The sequence below is a fragment of the Toxotes jaculatrix genome, chromosome 1, assembly GCF_017976425.1.
Source record: "Toxotes jaculatrix isolate fToxJac2 chromosome 1, fToxJac2.pri, whole genome shotgun sequence".
In the NCBI taxonomy this organism is placed as follows: domain Eukaryota; kingdom Metazoa; phylum Chordata; class Actinopteri; family Toxotidae; genus Toxotes; species Toxotes jaculatrix.
In genome coordinates, this window is record NC_054394.1 from 21,085,087 (window position 1) to 21,103,974 (window position 18,888).

Here is an 18,888-nt window from a genome sequence, read left to right on the forward strand (position 1 = left end):
TTTTGTCTGCCACAAATATACATTAGGTATCCGTGTATATAAAGGTATAGCAGTGTTTGATAAAACTGTTATAATCAACATTAGCTAACTATCTTATTTTATTTAAATATGGAGTTTACTTTTTCATAATGACAGCTGGGTTGTGTCTTTATTTTAACTCAAATGATATATACACAATCATTTCTTTTACATAAATCAGATCAACCACATCCCATATAGTCGTCTCGAAGGCATACAGTGGCATCTGTCAGGGTATTTGGGTTGGGGGCGGGGGACACGGAAAAGCTGAATGAGTCTCACTCCCACACATTTCATTCACTGGCATCAGAATTCACAACTCGCACAGTGAGAGGCTCTGAATAGAGGCTGCACGCTTCTCACACTATTAAAAATTCAGCAGTCTAGCAAGGCCACGACGTCTCCTACGTCACTGGAGTTACATTGAAGAGTGCAGTCACATTTCAGCGACAGCTCTCCAGTCTTATTTACCTGCATGCCTCTCCTGTCTCTCCTCCTGCTTTAACTCAACTAGACAGCCTCTTGCATTCAATTGGGATATGACCTCAACTCTGTTCCAGGAATGCAGATATACATCATATAGCTAAGATTATCTTTCTAGCTCAGTTCAAACAGAACTGGCATCTTGTGGAAGCTCTGTATTTTATAAATTAAATATATTAAAAGGTTAACAGCCTGATTTAATAATTGACTCAACCATAAAAGCATCATTAATTAATTGTGGGAAATAATATTAGTCTTGTAAACCTTTGATGTAATTAATTGGTATACCTTTACGTTATCATTATTAGTTTAAATTATTTTAAACTGGTTTAAATGTGTTGATAGAACTATTAAATATCTCATCATCTTTTTAGGATGTGTTAAATACTTGGACTTGAACAAGTGGGTTATAAGAGCTCTTGGCACAGCAATAAATTAAATTTGCTCCTTCCATGTGGCACAGGAGCTACTAATCACATCTGGCTTGAATCCCTGTGGTGATGGTGATGTTTTATTAGATTGCATTATACTAAGAGGTGTTTCTAATATTCTGTCCCCCTCATGTATGTGAATCAGAGAGGACATGACAACAACAACAAAAAAAACACCTTTCAGTATAATACAGTCCAAAACAACATGACAACAGCCTCAAAAATAACCAGAGTTGAATGAACACCAGTGGAAGTTGAGCATTCCAAAGTTTTAAACCTAAAAATTACAAATGTTTACATAAAGCTGTTTGACCCATTTCTCCACATTTAAATCACAGATAGTTCCTTTAATTGTAAAAAAAAAAAATGGGACCTATTCTTTCATTTAATTAAATGTAATAGCCAAAGTAATTTTAGACCATTTATACTTGAAAAGTCTGACATTAATTCTCATCTGTTAACTTCCAATTTCCTAATGCAGCCCTTTTCAAGGCAAATCTTGTAATACTTGAACATCACCTCTCTCCCTCTCTCTTTCTCTTCAGGGTGTCAGAAGCTCTGCAGCGAATCTTCTCGAGTCGGGCCCAAATCAGGAGAGAACAGCTGGATCTGGAGAGACAACTGAAGGAGAATGAGCTGCGCCAGCGCTACAGTGAGGAGGACAACCTGCAGATCCAATATTTTTGTGCCAAAGAAAAGACTGAGAAGGTAGTTGATGCTTACACTGCTATCCACAGATTCCATCATCCCTGCAGAAAAACAGCTGCTGAGTCATCATTTCACCTCTCTGTTCTCTATAGTTGTCTTAGCCTCTCATTTACGCCACTACAGGATAGGGTCACTGCTCCCCAGTTCCTGGCTCTTCTCTGCTGTTTGAGTGTTAGTTCCAACGCCATTTAAAGTATAAAAAGGGAATTCTCAAGAATTTTGGTTCAAACTTAGAATGATCTGCCAAAACAAACTAAAGTGGGAGAGCAATCTTCCAGAGAGTGGTGCTAAATCAATTGCCATTGTTTTAAAACTGTTACTTGAAATCCTCAATCTTGAAATAAATTGCTTCAGATTTACCTCTTCAACAAAGAATTCTTAACAAACGCAAAAGACTTTTCATTAATGTATATTGCTCGACTCGAGCCTGGTTGTCATATTGTAGCTTTCATCTATAATTATTATAATTATTGTTATTTAGACCACACACAGAGTTAAAAGTATGCAGTACTTATACTAGCACAGACAATAGCTAACTCATAATATCACTTTAAGCTTCTGTTGTTGTTTTCAATAGGCCACTTGTAAGCATGAGCGGAAGATTGCCAGCTTACGCACTCAGCAGCAACACATTTGCAAACGTCTGAAGGAGGCAGAAACACGTTTCCTGGAGAATGATGGCTGGCTTCATCGTGTTGAGAATGAGATGAAGTTGCTGAAGTCAAATGATCCGACTTCAGAGGTAAGTAGAACTTATTGACCCTTTCACATTTACTAGTTCCAGAACAGCATAATTGACTGAAAATGTGTGTTTTTGTTGTGAGTTGTTGTGTTTTTCATTTTTCAACTTTTACTAACTGCATGTAGAAGTTATGTCAAATTCTGTTGTAACTGCTGGTGATTTTTCCTTAATTGAAATAGCTGTAGCCATGTTTACACAAATTCCAGCAACACTTTGCACTGACAGTGGTGAGTAAAACTAGACACTTAATTACATTACTTGTAGACAGGATGTAATACTTTTTATTTAATGTAAGAAGACAAATCAACATGATTAGATATAGAGAAAAACTTTACAATGTGGCTTAAATCCTTCTGAACTCATTGTCTTTTTTTGTTTCTTGTTATTTTTTGTTTTGTTTTGTTTTTTGTTTGTTTATTTTGGAAGGTAGGCTGTGTCTCTGCTGGTGTCGTGACTGTCTTTGTTTTCTTCCCATCTGTTCTCCCAGTAATTAGAACCGTGCTCATTTTATTTCTCAAGCTCACTCGTGGATCACTGAAGAGAATAAATCAATACCCTTTACTCATCCCTCACACAGCAGCCAGTTACCTAAAACCATGTCCATGTTATTTTTTTCTTCTTTATCCTTTCTTCCAGGAACTGACCCAGAACTATGACGCACCCACCGGTCAAATGTTCTCTCTGCTGTTGTTTCGTAGTTTCTTTACGTCAGAGGTTTTTTTTTCACCTCTCCCTTGCCCTGAGCAGACAGCCTGTCTGATGAAACAGTGATGAAAACAGAACTTTGCATCTTAGCTCTACTATCCTGACCCCCAACCACCTTTTGTTTCTTCTAATCCTGTCCACTAGAGTGTTAATTCAATATGCTGATGTTAGAGACTATTGCCTCATTATTTCTACTCTCTCATCACTTCTCCTGCTCTGTTCAGGTGTTAGAGAAGGACCTCCATTGTCACAGACTGGAGCTGCAGGTAAATGATCTCCAGCAGCAGATCAAGCAGATGGTCAAGCTCACTACTCTGCAGGATCAGGAGAACAAGCGCATGCAGAAGTAGGTTGACAATACCCAGAATTAATTCACATTTGATTAAGTAAACTATTACTCATTACAGTGGAAGAAACTGCACTTTGCCTTATTGTAACCCGGGGTTTTTTCCTGGAAAAACATCTCTATTATTTTTCTGCTGCATTTCAGAATGGTGAATATGTTGTTGCCAGCATATAGTCGGCACTACTCTGCGTTGCATGGGGCGGGGCTTGTCACGGCAGCAGATGAGAAGGAGAACCATGAACTCGAGCACCTTGTGCTGAGGGAGAGAGGTGTGGTCTGGGCAGACCAGGAGGAGGTGGAGCAGCACCTGAAAGGTGAAGGGATTGGAGTGGAATCACAGAAGACAAATGAGGCGGGAAGCATTGGGCTCCACAGCGAGTTGGCACCTGTCCTGACTTTCTCACATTTGCTATACCACCAGAGTAGCCCCTGCAGTAAGTTATCATACTCTTATCATCCTATTTATTCTTTTGTTGTTGTTTATTCAGCATACATTTAGATGTTGTGTTTGGGATAAATTACAAAATTAAGAATTTTGAATGTTATTAATTAATATGGCCTTTTTTTCTATTAATCGATGAATTGTTTAGGCTCTAAGATATTTTTTAAAAAAGTGAAAAATTCCCATCACACTGTCACAGCACACAAATTCATGTCTTAAAATTGCCTAGTTTGTCTGACCAACAGTGTAAATCTTCTAAAAAGTGATCAGTTTATATTGATTAAAAAAAAGAAGTAAAAGCAGGACATTTGAGAAGCTAAAAGCAGTAAATGTTTTTTCCTTGACAAATTAAGTTACAAGTTAATTTTCTCTCAATTTGTCAACTCAGTGTTTCAGTACTAACATTACACTTGCAAAATAAAATCCACATACAAAATAAATAAATAAAAATAAAAACAAAACAGACATATATTTGTCATCTTGTGTTGGTGGGAAGAAATACAGAGAAGGCGTCATTTTATGAGGAGGCAGGTCGCCCCAATAATTATATATAAATGATTCTTCCTCCTCGATTAACTCTATCAGCAGCATGTTACAGTCTCACCCCTCCCCCTCCCAGAATGTATGAAAGAGAGGGACAGAGGCTTCCCAGTGAATGAATCTTTGTCAACCCGTTAAAGGAGAAAATGTTACTTGGCCTTTCATCCCTCCCATATCCAGAATCTTAGCTTATAGCTAGATGTGTTTGCTTGAATTTGAGGTCATCCATCAGGGATGATGCACTGCCACTTGGCAAAGATTAGCTAACACTAAACTGACAGTCAAACAGTCAGGCAGGATGTGTAAGAGGTTAACAATCCAACAATTTTCTTTCTTAAATTAGTTTTATTTTATGTAATATATTTTGAAAAGATGATTATAGGTTCACACTTGTTTATGCTTACCACTTAAACCTTTTTTTCTGTTGTTTAAATCATAATTACAGCTGACGTGCACTTTTCACAATACACTGTTTTTGGTCAAGATATTATGTTAAGTCCCAAGACCTGTAAGGCTACATGTAGTAGTAGCATGGAGTGTGTTACACACATGAATTGTATCCCATTAAGCACATGCTGCTTTTATTGAAAATATTAATTATATAATTAAGTCTCAATCACTTCAAAGAAAATGTTTTTCACAAAGTTAAAATGAAAGTTATACCCTTACAGCACCTAAAATTAAAAAATGTTTTTCCATCTTTTTCTTTTCATTTGATGCTTCTGCTTCTTAAAGACAAGTATACACACACAACACCCAGATGTAAAGTCAAATTTTCAATAGTTTGAAATATATTAGTCAGGTGTCCCGTAAGGTAGTTTAATAAGGCCCAGTGTACCTGGCATCAGTCCAGGTCTAGTGTGTGTTGTGGGACCCATGAGATTGCACAGTTCATTTTTAACTGTCATCTCTGCATGACCTAGCAGCACCAGTCCCTCATGACATATAAACCATGACAGACAGTGGAGCATGAACCAAAGCTGGCCAACAATACTCAATTACTGTGATGGTGTCTATCATTTGTCAGACGGTAAACTCTGCACCTGTCCTCTCCTCCACTGCTGGCTTGTTTCAAATCATATCACATTTAGTGCTTCTTTTGAAAGAGTGTTTGTTCAATTGAAACATAATTCATTGTCAGTAATACAAAGAATGTGAGGACCCCAGAATACAGATATTATCGTATCCTCCTGCAGGTCAAGGTCTAAAAGATTACAAGGTGTTTGTATAAGACCCAAAACACTCTGCGTTTGAGGAATTCATCATGAGTGAAACTGCAAGCTATTCTGACTTCATGTCTCTGCCACATTGTATCATGCTTTGGCTTTTGCTTGAGATTTCATTTTCTTGAATGTTTTACAAAAGCGAGATTGACTTTTTCTTAGGAGACGATAGGATCTCAGTTTGTTTACCTGATGGAATGTCTCAATGAAAACTCAAGACAATGAAAACTCCTTAAATCGCTGCTCCCGTTAGAAAGGGTTTCATCGTGGTAGTTTTTCACATTTTTATGTCAGACAGCAAAGTTTTTATTAAAAAGCTACCGCCTTTCAAACATGTAGTGGTAATATAACATTTTCAGTGAAAGAAAACCACATAAGGGTTGCAGAAGCTTTTCTAGCTTTCTGTGTTGTAATTGTGATGATGTGTTCATGTTGAATCTCTTTTGATTCACAGGTGCAGAGGGGCACACAAAAAGAACATCACTGTGCAAAGCTGCTCCATCACCAAAAGGTAAATCTGCTCTCCTCTCTGCTGTCTTGCTAACATACTGTAGTCATTAATCTAAAACCCCTGCATACCTGTTAATCCCTCCCACCCCTCAATCATTCTCCTATCTGCTCTCTCCTTGCCACCTTTCACTCAATCCATCACACTCATGGAAACACACTTCAAGAGACGATGCTGCGTTTTATTGAAGTAGAACACACAGATCATAAATTTGTTTTTAATGTACCATATAAAATTTGAAATTGTTCCACATAAGTCTGAATTTTCACTTTGCCACGTTGCTTTTTATTTGCTGAACGTTTGTAGCATTTTAGCTAAAAAGGACTTGTTCAGAGTCATAAAATACACAATAAAAATCAGTCATGTAATATAATTTGATTTATAGCTGTGCTGCAGACATTCTGCCCTGGCCAAAACTTGAATAATAAAATGATGTGAATACTCACAACCAGTTTTATAGAGGGAAAACTGTACATGGGGGGCCTCTGGGGAAATGTAACACAAAAACCTTTGTGAAATATTGCAGTTCAAATTGGCTGTAATGATATTTACTGCAGGTGGTCTACATTTCATTGAAACATATTGTGGGAAATTTAACTTTTGAAGAAAATACTTCTTCCAGATGACCAGAGTTCCTTGAATGGAAATTAAATATGAAAACACCAGGGAGTTTGTCACCACTGCTATCAAATTTCCCTGCAAGTTGCTATAACAAGTGAACTCTGATGGAGCATTTCATTTTGAAAGTTTTTCTGATATTAACAAACCCTATTTTTCTGTATGGTCATATTTATACCATACAAGTCAAGCCAGTTGTTTTATTGTTTTCTCCATTTGTTGTTACTCACTCATAATTGTGCTTTTCTTTGCCAACACATATATGATTGGCTATCCATGTGTTTATGCCTGCACACACTCTAATTGTAAAACTATGGTAAAATTTCAGGATAAACAAAAAAAAATAATTAAATGGTCAAACTTTGCCTTCATTCAGTTAAATGCAACAATGCATCAAGCTTTGAGTAGATCTGGTATTTGAAAAATGCCAATAGATGCTGTTTCCTTGCACAAATAGAATAGTGTTTATATTAATCAATGTTTTTAACAACAAAATTAACCAAGGTCATAAAAATAATATAGTAATCTAAGCAGTAAACTATGAATTTTAGATGCATAAAGTAACAATGTCCCTTAAGCAATAGTGGGCACAGGCGTACATTATTATAAATAAATGTGTCTGACACAAAGATTTATGTAAACATTTTGTCAACAATATCTATATAAAAAGGCAGTTTAATCGTCATATCTCGTCCTGCAGCAGCACCTTGTGAAGTAATTCATTGTTCAGACATGCATTCATACAACATACATTCATGACTTTTAGAAGCTTAACAATAGCTTAATAGTGAATTGCCATGTAGTGACTATCAGTGTAATTTATTCAATAACTGGCTGTGCATCACTGTTTTCACATTATTGCGATCATGTAGCCACAGTTTCATTTCTCTAATAAAATCATATCTCTGTGCATCCTCTTCAATTATGCATTCACTGACTCACACCTGCATCCTTGAAAACCACCCTGTCCATCTTAATTTCAGTCTAGAGCTACCACTCTGAGGTACAGCTTTGTAAATGTTGTGCATCTCAATCAGCTATGTTAAATGACTGGTCAGTTACTGGCAAATTATAAATTATATAGAGTTGAAATAGCACAGATGTTTTAATAAATAAGTCTTTTATTTTAGCATTCAGACAAACTGTTCTGGTCTAATCCTGATGCTGTTTGTCAGCCCCTTACTGCTTCCTCAGCTCTTAATGGTAGTCACTGCAGCATGTTATGAAAAATAGCTCCACCCTGCAGCTTGCAAAGCCAATCAAATTTCATCGGTTTTAGAGAGGGTTGGGGTTTTGAAAGAGCATTAACTCTTTGTGAACTGCATAATAAAAGCAAATCATACGAAAGTGATCTCTTTGAAGGAACATATCTGCATTCCACAACTCAGTGATGATTGTAACATGTCCACACATGCATTTATTAATAGCTTCATGATTTTTCATTCAGCTTTCTCCCACTGTCCCCTCTGCGCTGTTCTTTTTACATTCCTATTCGATCTTCCACCCCTCACTTCTCTCCTCTCTATTTTTTTCCTTCCTAGATATTAGCTGTCCCTTTTGCTTCAAACATCTGTTAGTCTGGCTTTTTCCTCCATTCTACTTTTCTTTCCCTCCTATCCTCAACTGTTTTCCTCTCTCTGTCTAGCATCTAACCCTCCCAATCCCTCTTGAGCTTCATTCATGAAAATGCAGATCCACAGCAGGGCAGGAAAAAACGTCAACAGACGTAAACTCCCCTGCTCCACCAACCAGAAAAGGCGCACTATAAAAAACAGGCAGCAGCAACCAGGCGACCCTAATTCAGTGCAGCCTCCACCAGAAATAGCAACTCATGCATGTATTAATCCCCTACAAGCCAAAAATATGTGATTGAAGGAACTCTGCTGCCATTTATTGCTAGGGACAACTCCTCTGCCATAGAAAAGGGCTATTTATCACCATCTCCTCACTCCGTGTGCTGTCTGAAGTCTGACTCACATTTTCTAAATATTGCATTTTGATATTTTAGGATAATGTATAAATCAGTCATTCACCTTTATTTTTAGTGTTCTAACTTCCTTTATGTGCTGGCATTTTTCCTTTTTTCGCCCCCACCCTAACCCCCACCACACCTCTGCAGGAAATGCCATGAGTTCATAATATGATGCAGACACTGTGATTTAACCTCATTCGGCTCTGCAGCCTGTACAAGTTTCTGTTGTCATTTTTAAATGAAGACAGACACTGTGGCAAAAAAAAAAATACTGGATAACATTTCATATATCAATCAGTATGGAAATATATAATCTTATATATAAATAAATAAATGCATAATTTGGTACTTTTGTTTTAGTGTTTAAAATTACTAATGCTGAAGAAAACCACAGAGAACAGAGGGGTTCATTGTCATTCCGGCTAAACCTGTTTTAATTTCAGCACTGATCTAAATGCAGGCACTGAACTGTACAAACATGGCTGTGTATTACAACTGTCTTTAAAAAAAATTAAACAAACATAAGGAATTTGCTTTCCTGAAATAATCATCACTAATGGGTCATTCCATGCCAAGTCAGCTAAGACCTCCCAGTTCATGTCATGGATTTTCTTTCAAATTTCCTGAACTCAATGAAAAACAGGCTCAACAACAAAAGGCACAGTCCATGCTAGCTTTTTATTTATCAAAACATACAGAGTGGGGTTTCACTCTAACAAAGCATCTTTGGCCAAGCATACAGGCAGCAGCTTGCAATGCTCAACGTCTCATTTTGTAACTTGGCTAACTTACAAAATAAATGTTGATACAGCGTTTGAAATGTAAACAATTAGACGACTGCTAACAGCGTTGATTGTGCCCTTGATTGTAGGGGGAACAGCCAGAGTGGTGGGAATGATAGAACATTTTATGTTTTATGGGGGTCATTTTCCCAATCACACATTCTGGCTCAAACCGAGGAGGGCTTGACATTTTATGAAATTCTCACAGTATCTCAGAAAGAAAGAAAAAAACAGTTAATTGATAAAAATGCATAAATGTTAAAAAAGAAACTAACAATAAAAAAAATACAATGGCTGCAAATTTGGAAAATGCAAGACACTTGCTGTGTTGAGTCCCACTAAAACAGTTGACTGTCACAGAAGTACTGGCTAATCTTAGCACAGACAACTGCTCATATCTACATTTTCTCCTTTAAAAAGCTTAGTTCACAGAGTTCAGAGTCGTGTGTTTGAGCACCATGTTTTCTTCTGTTAAAAAAAGAAGTTCCCAGGTTGTCAACAAATAAAATCCTTCAGTTGTGGTGTATTTATAACATGCAGCACTTTTTACAGATAGAATGCATGTCACAGTTCTACTCTGTCTTAGTAAAGTTTATGTTTATATGTGCAAGGAAGGTGCTTTAATGTTTAATTGCATTGTGCCATGCATAATATCTCCAACACTACTGGTCACACTTTGATGTAACTTAAGGGAATGATCCATCTCATTTCTCTGTTGTGACATTTTTTAAATTGCACTGTTTAGCCTAAGGCTGGCACTTCAGCACTTATTACTGATTACTGATTGAGTACGGGGAACGGCATCATTTGGGGAGTGATGATTTACTGTTGCCCTGCTCACTTTTTAAAGTGGTTTGATTTACTTTCACATTCAAGGTCCATAGTTGTAAACAGTGCATTGATAAATGTATTTCAGAGATGGCACGTTACAGATGCTGGCATCTTCAAACTAGGCTTGAAATGATGTAACATTATGACTTGTAAATTGCTTCTTGAGGACCAAAAGTGAGGTGGGCCAAAGGCTTGCATATAATCTGACAACTGATGCAATGTGTGTTGACAGAACCACCAACCAAACATGGAGACTGTCAAAGGCAAATTCAGTTGCTAGTTGTCTATCAAGTCAATACAGATGGCACAATCTTTCCTTGCGTTTCCACATGGTCCCTCTGTCTTCCTGCAGACCTCATGATGGATGACACAGCAAAATGTTCTAGCCTAAAGAAAACAGTATCCCTTTGCACTGAAACAGTGTCAGTTTGCAGAAATAATGTTCATTCTTGTAGCATGTAACGTTTTAGTCACAAAGTAACATGGTGACATTGCTGAAATCCTACATCCACATGTCATGTGACATTTAGACCAGAAAATACACAACACACACAATGTTTTGACCCATTAAAACAAATCAGTTTGCAGACAGGTAGAATTTAATAAAGTAAAGACAGGATGCAGAAAGTGCAATACAGGGACATTTCTCTTTCAGTTTGCTGCAAGCCAATTTGACTCTCATCTCTAATGTTCAAATATTAGTTTGTTTTTTTTTTTCTGTTTTTTGATGAGGAACAAGTTGTGCCTACACAATTCCTTTTTTCAAAGCCCCTGAAATATTTCAAGTTTTATATATTTTTCTACAAAAACTACCACCGCCACCACACATACACGCACTTCAACTTAGTGGGAAAAGCACAGGAAAAAACACAAATACTAAAACTTGTGTGAAATTACTAATGTGAAATTACCAAAACCACTTGTCAGTTAGGTTGAATTACTTTTATTGCTGCTTTATATTAACTGTTTCTGATGGTTTGGATTTTTAGGTAGAGAAAATCAAACAGATATGAAACCTGAACCACGTCCCAGAATGCCCATCAGGAGAAATCTGTCTGCATCACTGCCACCGGAAAGCCCCCGGACCATCGCCAAGGCCCAAGCGTTTGAGGAGGGTATGTTCCCACTCCAGTGCACACCAGAACCTCCTCAAAGGACTGTCCAGGCCCTTCCGCTGAGCTCCACCAGTACCATGGATCCCAACATGACCTTTGAAGTTCTGGACGATGATCAAACTGCATGTAATGCTACTGTCATAATAAGCAATGGTAGTCCCTGTCAAGCACCAAGGTCCACTGACCTTCCGGGTCACAGCCGACTACTCCATCCTTCCAAGACCAATGAGGGGAACCAGATTCCTAACAAAAGGTGAGAAAATATTCACGTTTTAACTTTCTCAATATAGTCTGATTTCTCAAATTTTAGAGCACCACTTTAATGTTTTGGAAATCAAAAATTTGTATTTAAAATAACACAACAATGTCTGGGTTCACATTTGCGGAGTTGCACTTCCTAAGCATTCAGGCATATAAATTTACAAAAAAACACAAATACTCAGAGAAACTGAACCATAACTTTCTGTCTATCTACTAAACACACTTCTCATGTTTTCAGAAGATATTTTTTCCCCTCCTAAAGTCAGATAACAGAACAAGTCAGTTTTCAGGCTAGCTTGTAATGTGGATTACAGTTCTCTTGACTCTACACAGTTCATTGGTCCTCTTGGCAGTCCATATGGTGCAGCATTTTTCCACGCTGAAGTAGTTGCAAACAAATGCATCGAAACATCCACATACTGCCTACTGCACTCCTGTGGTCACTCCACGATTTACTGCTACAGCAGTGTACACTTCTCTCCTCATAAACAGGAAATATTGTAAGAAAGTCAACAGGAAACACTCTCTTCAAGGTAACTGAAACACCAAAGAAAATACTGCCGTCACAGCAGAAACAGAAACTCAAAAAACATCACCGTCTAACTGCAGACAAACATTTTTATAAGTCAGGTTTGGGCGGGGTGGAGCTGCAGCAGCTGCCACAATGTATCAGAACCAGTTGTTGCACTTTCCTGCCTCCCATTCACCGAGCAATTCATCTCAACATGCACTTCTCAGCAATGCAGAGCTGGCCAAAGAGTGTTTTTAGTTGACCTATTAACAGAGAGATGTGGGAATATACCAGTGAGCAATATTAGCATCATTACAGTTGGTTGGCAGCAAAAATCACATTTTCTTCTGGACATACTAATCAAGAGTCTCAGTTCTGAGCCTGTTTTCCAAACATTAATTGCTCTTTGATGTAGCACACATGCCTTTGTGTTTCTCAATTTTTCATGCGCTTCCTGTCCTTTTATCTGGGCTACACTCACAACCACCCAGATGTCTTATACATCTAAAAATGATTTGATCTAATATTATTATCATCTTGACAAGCTAGAAATTGCTCAGTCAGTAGCCTAGCAGCAGATAATTTTTCAGTCACTGAGTTGCCAGGTATACCATGTGCATGGTATTAAAACAGCAGCATATATGTTTACAAAATCCTTTGAAAACACTTTTATATTTTGCAAAGAGGATTGAAATCAGAATTTACTCCTTTGTTTTTAAACTTTTAATAAAAATGGCAAACGCAAATTATGAATGTCCTTAACTCTCTAAATAGAGTTTAAACAGTCAGGGACATCTTCACTTATTTTTCCTGATGGTTCTAAAGAAATTGGTACAGAGGGGAAAACCTGTTATGTCACTCATGCTAATCTTGGTGAAATTCCCAACTCTGTAACAAAAGCATGATGATTCAACTTTGATTCAGTATTCATGCCTTTTAAAGCCAGACAGTTCTTGTATCACACATTTTAATTAAACATTACTCTCTGATAGTATAAATGTATCACATTTTTTTAACAAACCTCACTGAAGTGCAAAGCATATAAAGAAAAATTCTATTAATTTAGTTTAAAAAAAAAAAACGATTGCATCTTTAAAAAAGATCAGAGGGAGCTAATACAGGCATCTTTTGAATCAGTTTCATTCCATGTTTAAAAACAATCATAAAAAACGTCTCTTTGGCTGCCCACTGAAAATTTCAAAGCAACTGAAGAATTCTGTGTGAAAGAAGCTCAGTCTGGCTGGTGACTAAACCATTCAAAAGTGGTAAATCCCCCAAACTTTATTCAAAACAAAACAGAGACTAGAGTGCAAATAGTATAAGTATTCTCATCAGCAGCATGTTTCCAGACTGGAACATTGGGCCAAGAGGCTTAAGTCAGCTGAGCAAATCCGTGTCTTCAGCTGGAACTGGCAAATAAAATAGGAAACATTTCAGGCTATAGCAGCAGAAAGGGTTCGTGTTAGTGAATGAAGCTCCCAGCAGAGGAACCTTCACGTTAACTTGTTGAGTGTGTATTGTTTTATATGTTGGACTAATTTGTTACTAGCCAACCTCAAAAATCAAAATTCTTTCTATCAGTGAAGTCACAACACAGACAAATCGAATTGCTTGGAAACATCACAAACTAGCACACACTTAGCACCCGGTAACTAAGTTGGTCTGCAACTGACAGGTCAGATTTCAAAGGCAAAATGTTGCATCTAGTTAGCAAAGAAAAGCAATACCTTTTACAAACCAACATGCTGGCCACTCTAGATAGTGCTAACAGACAAAGCCAAATTTAGAGGAACAGAGTGAATGAGTTTGAGAAACTTGGTGCATTAGTTTTACTCTGGCAACTTTTTTTTTTTTTTTTTTTTTTTTGAAATTGCAAGGAGGAGGTTGAGTGGCAGTTCCCTGGGTAGGGTTCATCCAAAGTGTAGCAGACAAGGACACTAGAGGGAGGAAAAAAGTTTAGGCTGTCACGTTTGGAAGAAATGGGGGGGAAAAAGGCAACTCCAGTAAAACCAATGTGGAAACCCGGCTGAGTAATAAATGAGGAAGATTAATTACAAAAGGTTAATTTCAGAGTGATACCAGTATCACCAGGCTGATTTCCTCAAGTAGGATTTTGAATCTACCCATTACATTGGGTTTTTAGATGCCACCAGCAGCTCATAGGACACATTCAGTCACATGGCCAGTCTCCAAAATGTTAGTCTGTGTCCTGCAATGGAATGAAGTCTCCATTTCATTTCATCTCATTTGATTTACTCATTTCATACCTGGAAATTCCAGTGTCAAATTTATCTGTAACAACAATGTCCGAATTTCTAAATGCTGATGCATTCAGATTAGTTCAAACATATTTTTTTTTTACTTATTTTTTCCAGTACAACACAAATAAAATGCTATAAGCTGTTGTATTTTGCATACAAGGGGAAATGTTTCGTATTCTTGTAGACAACAGATCCCGTCTTTACAAGATGTGAGACGAGCCAACCCAACCTACATGGACATGACGTCTGCTGCACAAGGAAAGCGCAAATTTAACCGGTAACGTGCCACTGGCTTTTTTATTTATTCATGTAAATCATCTCACTTTATATACTGGCAGTGGATAAAAACACTCTGCTATAACATATTTATGACTCCAAAATATGACAAAGTGACAAAATTACCAGCCAGTTTTGAGTGTGATTAGGAAGGAATCCAGTTACAAATGATGAGGAACTTTTGATGTTGATTGGTCTTTGATTACTTTTTCTATATTCTCTGTCTTATTCACTTTAGCAGCATCAGAGAGGAGTTAACACAGGGTCTCTCTGCACCAAAGCGTATAAAGAAAGACCCCTCAGTGGTCCGCAGACCGCTCAGAGTGCACCGGTTTGCTGGTAAGTGTCGACACACACAGCTGAAGAAGACATCCATTAAAGAGAAAATACCTATAAAGCATTACTTTGGTATGTCTTTCATAACTCTAAATTGAGCCTGCTCCATATGTAGCTTGCTTTTTATCAATCAATCAATTAATCAAGAACTTTATTTTCCCCCTTGATTGATTGATTGATTGATTAATACAAAAAAGCAAGGTTTTTATTTCATGGTTTTCATGATGTGAGATATAAAGCTAGCTGTGTTTTTTAAAAACTAAAATCTGAAAATCAAAGAACTTTCTAGAAATAAAGGGGTGAAATCCTCCCAAAATGTTGCGATGCATTATGTTATATTGGAGACAAAATGATGTAAATGGATTAAACTGCCATTTTTGCTCATCAGTCTACACTCAGTTATCCATAAATACAAAGTGAACTCTTTTTTTGCAGATTAATTAAATATCCAAACCTGAAACCTCTTATTTACTAAAGTATTCACACCTTTTGCTGTGCCAGTTCAAGTTGTGGTCAGGTGCATCTTGTTTGCGTTAATTATTTTTGATATGTGTCTACGACTTGATTTGAGTTCACCTGTGGCAAATTGAATTGACTGGTCATAGTTTAGAAAGGGACACACCTGTGTATATAAGGTCTCACAATTCACACTGCATGACATGTCAAAAACCAAGTCAAGAAGTCCAGGGAACTCTCTATAGACCTCTGTGATAAAATTCTGGGGCGAGAAATAGACCAGGGCAAAAGTATAAAACCATTTCTGAAGTGTTCCCAGGAGCACAGTGGTGTCAGTAATTGTGATATCGAAGAAGTTTGGAACCACCAGGACTCTTTCTAGAGTTGTCTGGCATTTAAAGGACTCTGGTCTGATGAGACAAGAATTTAACCATTTGAGAAGAACTCTGTAAACTATGTGAACATCCAGCACTGCTCATCACCTGGCTAATATCATCCCTATGGTGATGCATGGTCGTGGCAGCATCATGCTATGGGGGTGCTTCTCAGCAACAGGAACAAGAGACTGGTCAGAATTGAGGGGAGGATGAATGCAGCCAAATACAGAGATGTCCTTGATGAAAACCTGCTCCAGAATGCACACAGTGGTTCACCTTTCAGTGTGACAATGACCCAAAGCGTATGGCCAAGACAACACTCTGACAAGTCTGACTGTCCATGAGTGGCCCAGGCAAAGGCCAGACTTAAACCCCATAGAACACCTGTGAAGACACTTGAAGATGGCAGTTTACAGACACTTCCTATATAGTCTGATGGAGCTAGGGAGGGTCTGCCTGGAAGAATGGGATAAACTACCAAGATCCAAGTGTACAAAGCTTATAGAGAGCCAAGAAGACTCAAAGCTGTGACTGCTGCCAAAGGAGATTCTACAAAGTACTGGACTGAGAGTCTGAATGCCTTTGTAAATGAGAGGTTTAAGTTTAGGTTGTTTTTTTTTGTTTTTGTTTGTTTTTTTAAATACATTTTGCAAGATTGTCCGTTTGTCATTATGGGTTATCGAGTGTTGATTGATGGGAAAAAACGGCAGTTTCATCCATTTAGAATATTGAATATCTGAATATTTTCTGAAGCCACTGTATATTACTCGATATGTATAAAACATGGTGTGTCCTTGCCAAAGTTGTGTTCATTCTTATTTCTTGTTTGGTGTCTGTCCTCAGGTTCAGAGGAGAACAAACCTCGTAGAGTTGTGAGGAGCATTTCTGAAGGAAATCTCAGCCTCCTCGAACCTCAGAAATCCAAGTCCATTTTCTATAAAACATCTCAACAGTTAAAACGAGTGGCAAAGCGGATGTAAAGCAACATCATGTTCAGATCAGGCCATTTTCATTCTCTACCCTTTCCGTCCAAATTCATCTTTTCAAAAGAAAATCCTAAAAACCTAAAATAAAAATAGTCCATTGTGTAGGCTTCTCCAACACAGAGGCTAATGTAAGAAGATGAAATGCAAAATGTAAGTCACATTATTTTCTCATATTCTTCATTTCAGCTTCACATTGCACTGAAATTTTACTTGACTGTATATAAACATTGTATAGGTATTGGTCATCTTTTTAGATTATTCTCTTGATAGATTAAGGACAAATTTTTATTATTTCTAACCCTACCCTTAAAACGCTCATGTGCAAACTGACAGTAAGAAATAAAACATGTCCTGTGGATGCTTTGTGTTTTACGTACATTATGTTCTTTAGCTATACTCTAAAACAGTGATAGGTTTGGTAGGTTACCATATTTCCCAGGGCAGCTATTATCAGAGGCAGACTGTTCCTCAAATGACCTCAAATGGAGGTTTGGCTGCAAAAAAATAAATAAATAGTCTGCTCTATACTGAGCTGTTTGCATTTTTATTTTTATGCTTTTTTTTCCCTTTTGTACAGTTAATAACATGGGGTTATAGATATTTCGTAATAAAACTGCTTGTCACAGAATCTTTGGCTGTTTTAAAGTAAATAAATCCTCTTCTTAAATGTTATCTCTATTTTTTTATTTTTTATGTTTTTTTGGGGGGGGTCAAAAGTCTGAATGTGGTTTTCAATGAAGTTTGAGTTATAAGATGTTCCAACAATGAATGACGTAGGACAAGCTCATGAAATGGGAAGGGGGGACTGAAACTTAGTTATGATTGGCCAGTGAGACCAGTCCCAGAACACGCATGCAGCAGGCTTTCTGACAGGGCTGGTAAAAAACTTTATGGATTTTTTAACGGCACACTGGGCCACCGATGTGGCGGCCCCCGGGGATTTGTCCCGGTATGTCCAATGGCCAGTCCGACTATGCGCTGAATGCATCAAAAAATACCACAGTGCCTGGAGCACATTGGACAACACCAAGGGGCTAGCTGTTAAAACTGACATCACAAACAAAGCATTATTTATTTACATTTAATAATCTGAGCATTCACAATAATCGCTCAAAATCAGCAGGGGGAGGCACGTGGAAACAGCTGTTTATGGATTGCATCTCTCTCCTTCGGTCATTGACGGTCCCTTCACTTCCCTTTTGTTTCTTGCAACAATGGGGGGAAATGGAATTAGGGCCAGAAGTTCTATTTACAGCCATGAAAAGCGAGCAGGCTAAGAAACTGAACTAAGAGATCTGTTCTGACTGTCTGTCGATCTCTGTTCCACTTAAGTACTGTCACAGTGTACTGGATGATAAGAGACACAGACTCCACATTCAGTCTTGACAGAGATGTTCTCATTAACTTAAGCTCCATTTGTTCAAAACTTAAGTGAAGTTTTACATTCATCATCAAAATCATGCTAAAAGTAGTGAAGCAGTTAATGAAAAACTTGCTAGGCATAATAAAGTTGGCTCAAAGTAATGGACAGACAGCGGAAATAGTTAGATAACTGTAAAAGATAAACTAAGTTATAGTGTAGTACAAATGTAAACCAAACCAACCTAAACACTGACAATTCAACTGTATATGTTTGAACCAATTTCCGCTTTTATAGAATAAACTGTGCGAAACAACATCTAGTTCAATATCCAGTCTAAAGCACATGACAAGATTGTCAATGAAGGGGTACCTGAGCTCATCTGATGGGGCTGTAGGGGAACGTTAGACCAAAAAAAAGATTGGGAACCACTGCTAAATACCACTTTGAATTGTGTTTCAAAGATATTTTAGGCTTTCCTATGTTGCATTTTTAGCCTGATCAAATGGGAAGATTCACTGGGAACAAGCTTTTATTAGAACTCTATACTAAAAACAAATGTCAAAAAATACCTCCTGGATCTATCTGTGATGAGGGTGG

At 37.6% G+C, this 18,888-nt stretch overlaps 1 protein-coding gene across 2 annotated transcripts in view; it reads left to right on the forward strand.

The window, feature by feature from the left end:
- kif18a (kinesin family member 18A) overlaps positions 1-17,553 on the forward strand; it is a 28,525-nt gene extending 10,972 nt beyond the window's left edge. The window contains exons 10-18 of one of the 2 annotated variants that reach the window (XM_041036303.1): positions 1,478-1,640; positions 2,218-2,382; positions 3,312-3,433; positions 3,578-3,867; positions 6,093-6,149; positions 11,339-11,717; positions 14,682-14,774; positions 15,012-15,112; positions 16,786-17,553. In XM_041036303.1, the coding sequence (XP_040892237.1) occupies positions 1,478-1,640; positions 2,218-2,382; positions 3,312-3,433; positions 3,578-3,867; positions 6,093-6,149; positions 11,339-11,717; positions 14,682-14,774; positions 15,012-15,112; positions 16,786-16,922 (1,507 nt within the window). In that variant the 3' untranslated portion in view covers positions 16,923-17,553. The remainder of the gene's footprint in view (positions 1-1,477; positions 1,641-2,217; positions 2,383-3,311; positions 3,434-3,577; positions 3,868-6,092; positions 6,150-11,338; positions 11,718-14,681; positions 14,775-15,011; positions 15,113-16,785) is intronic. The other variant, XM_041037102.1, reaches the window with a different exon arrangement.
- Positions 17,554-18,888: the final 1,335 nt, after the last annotated feature.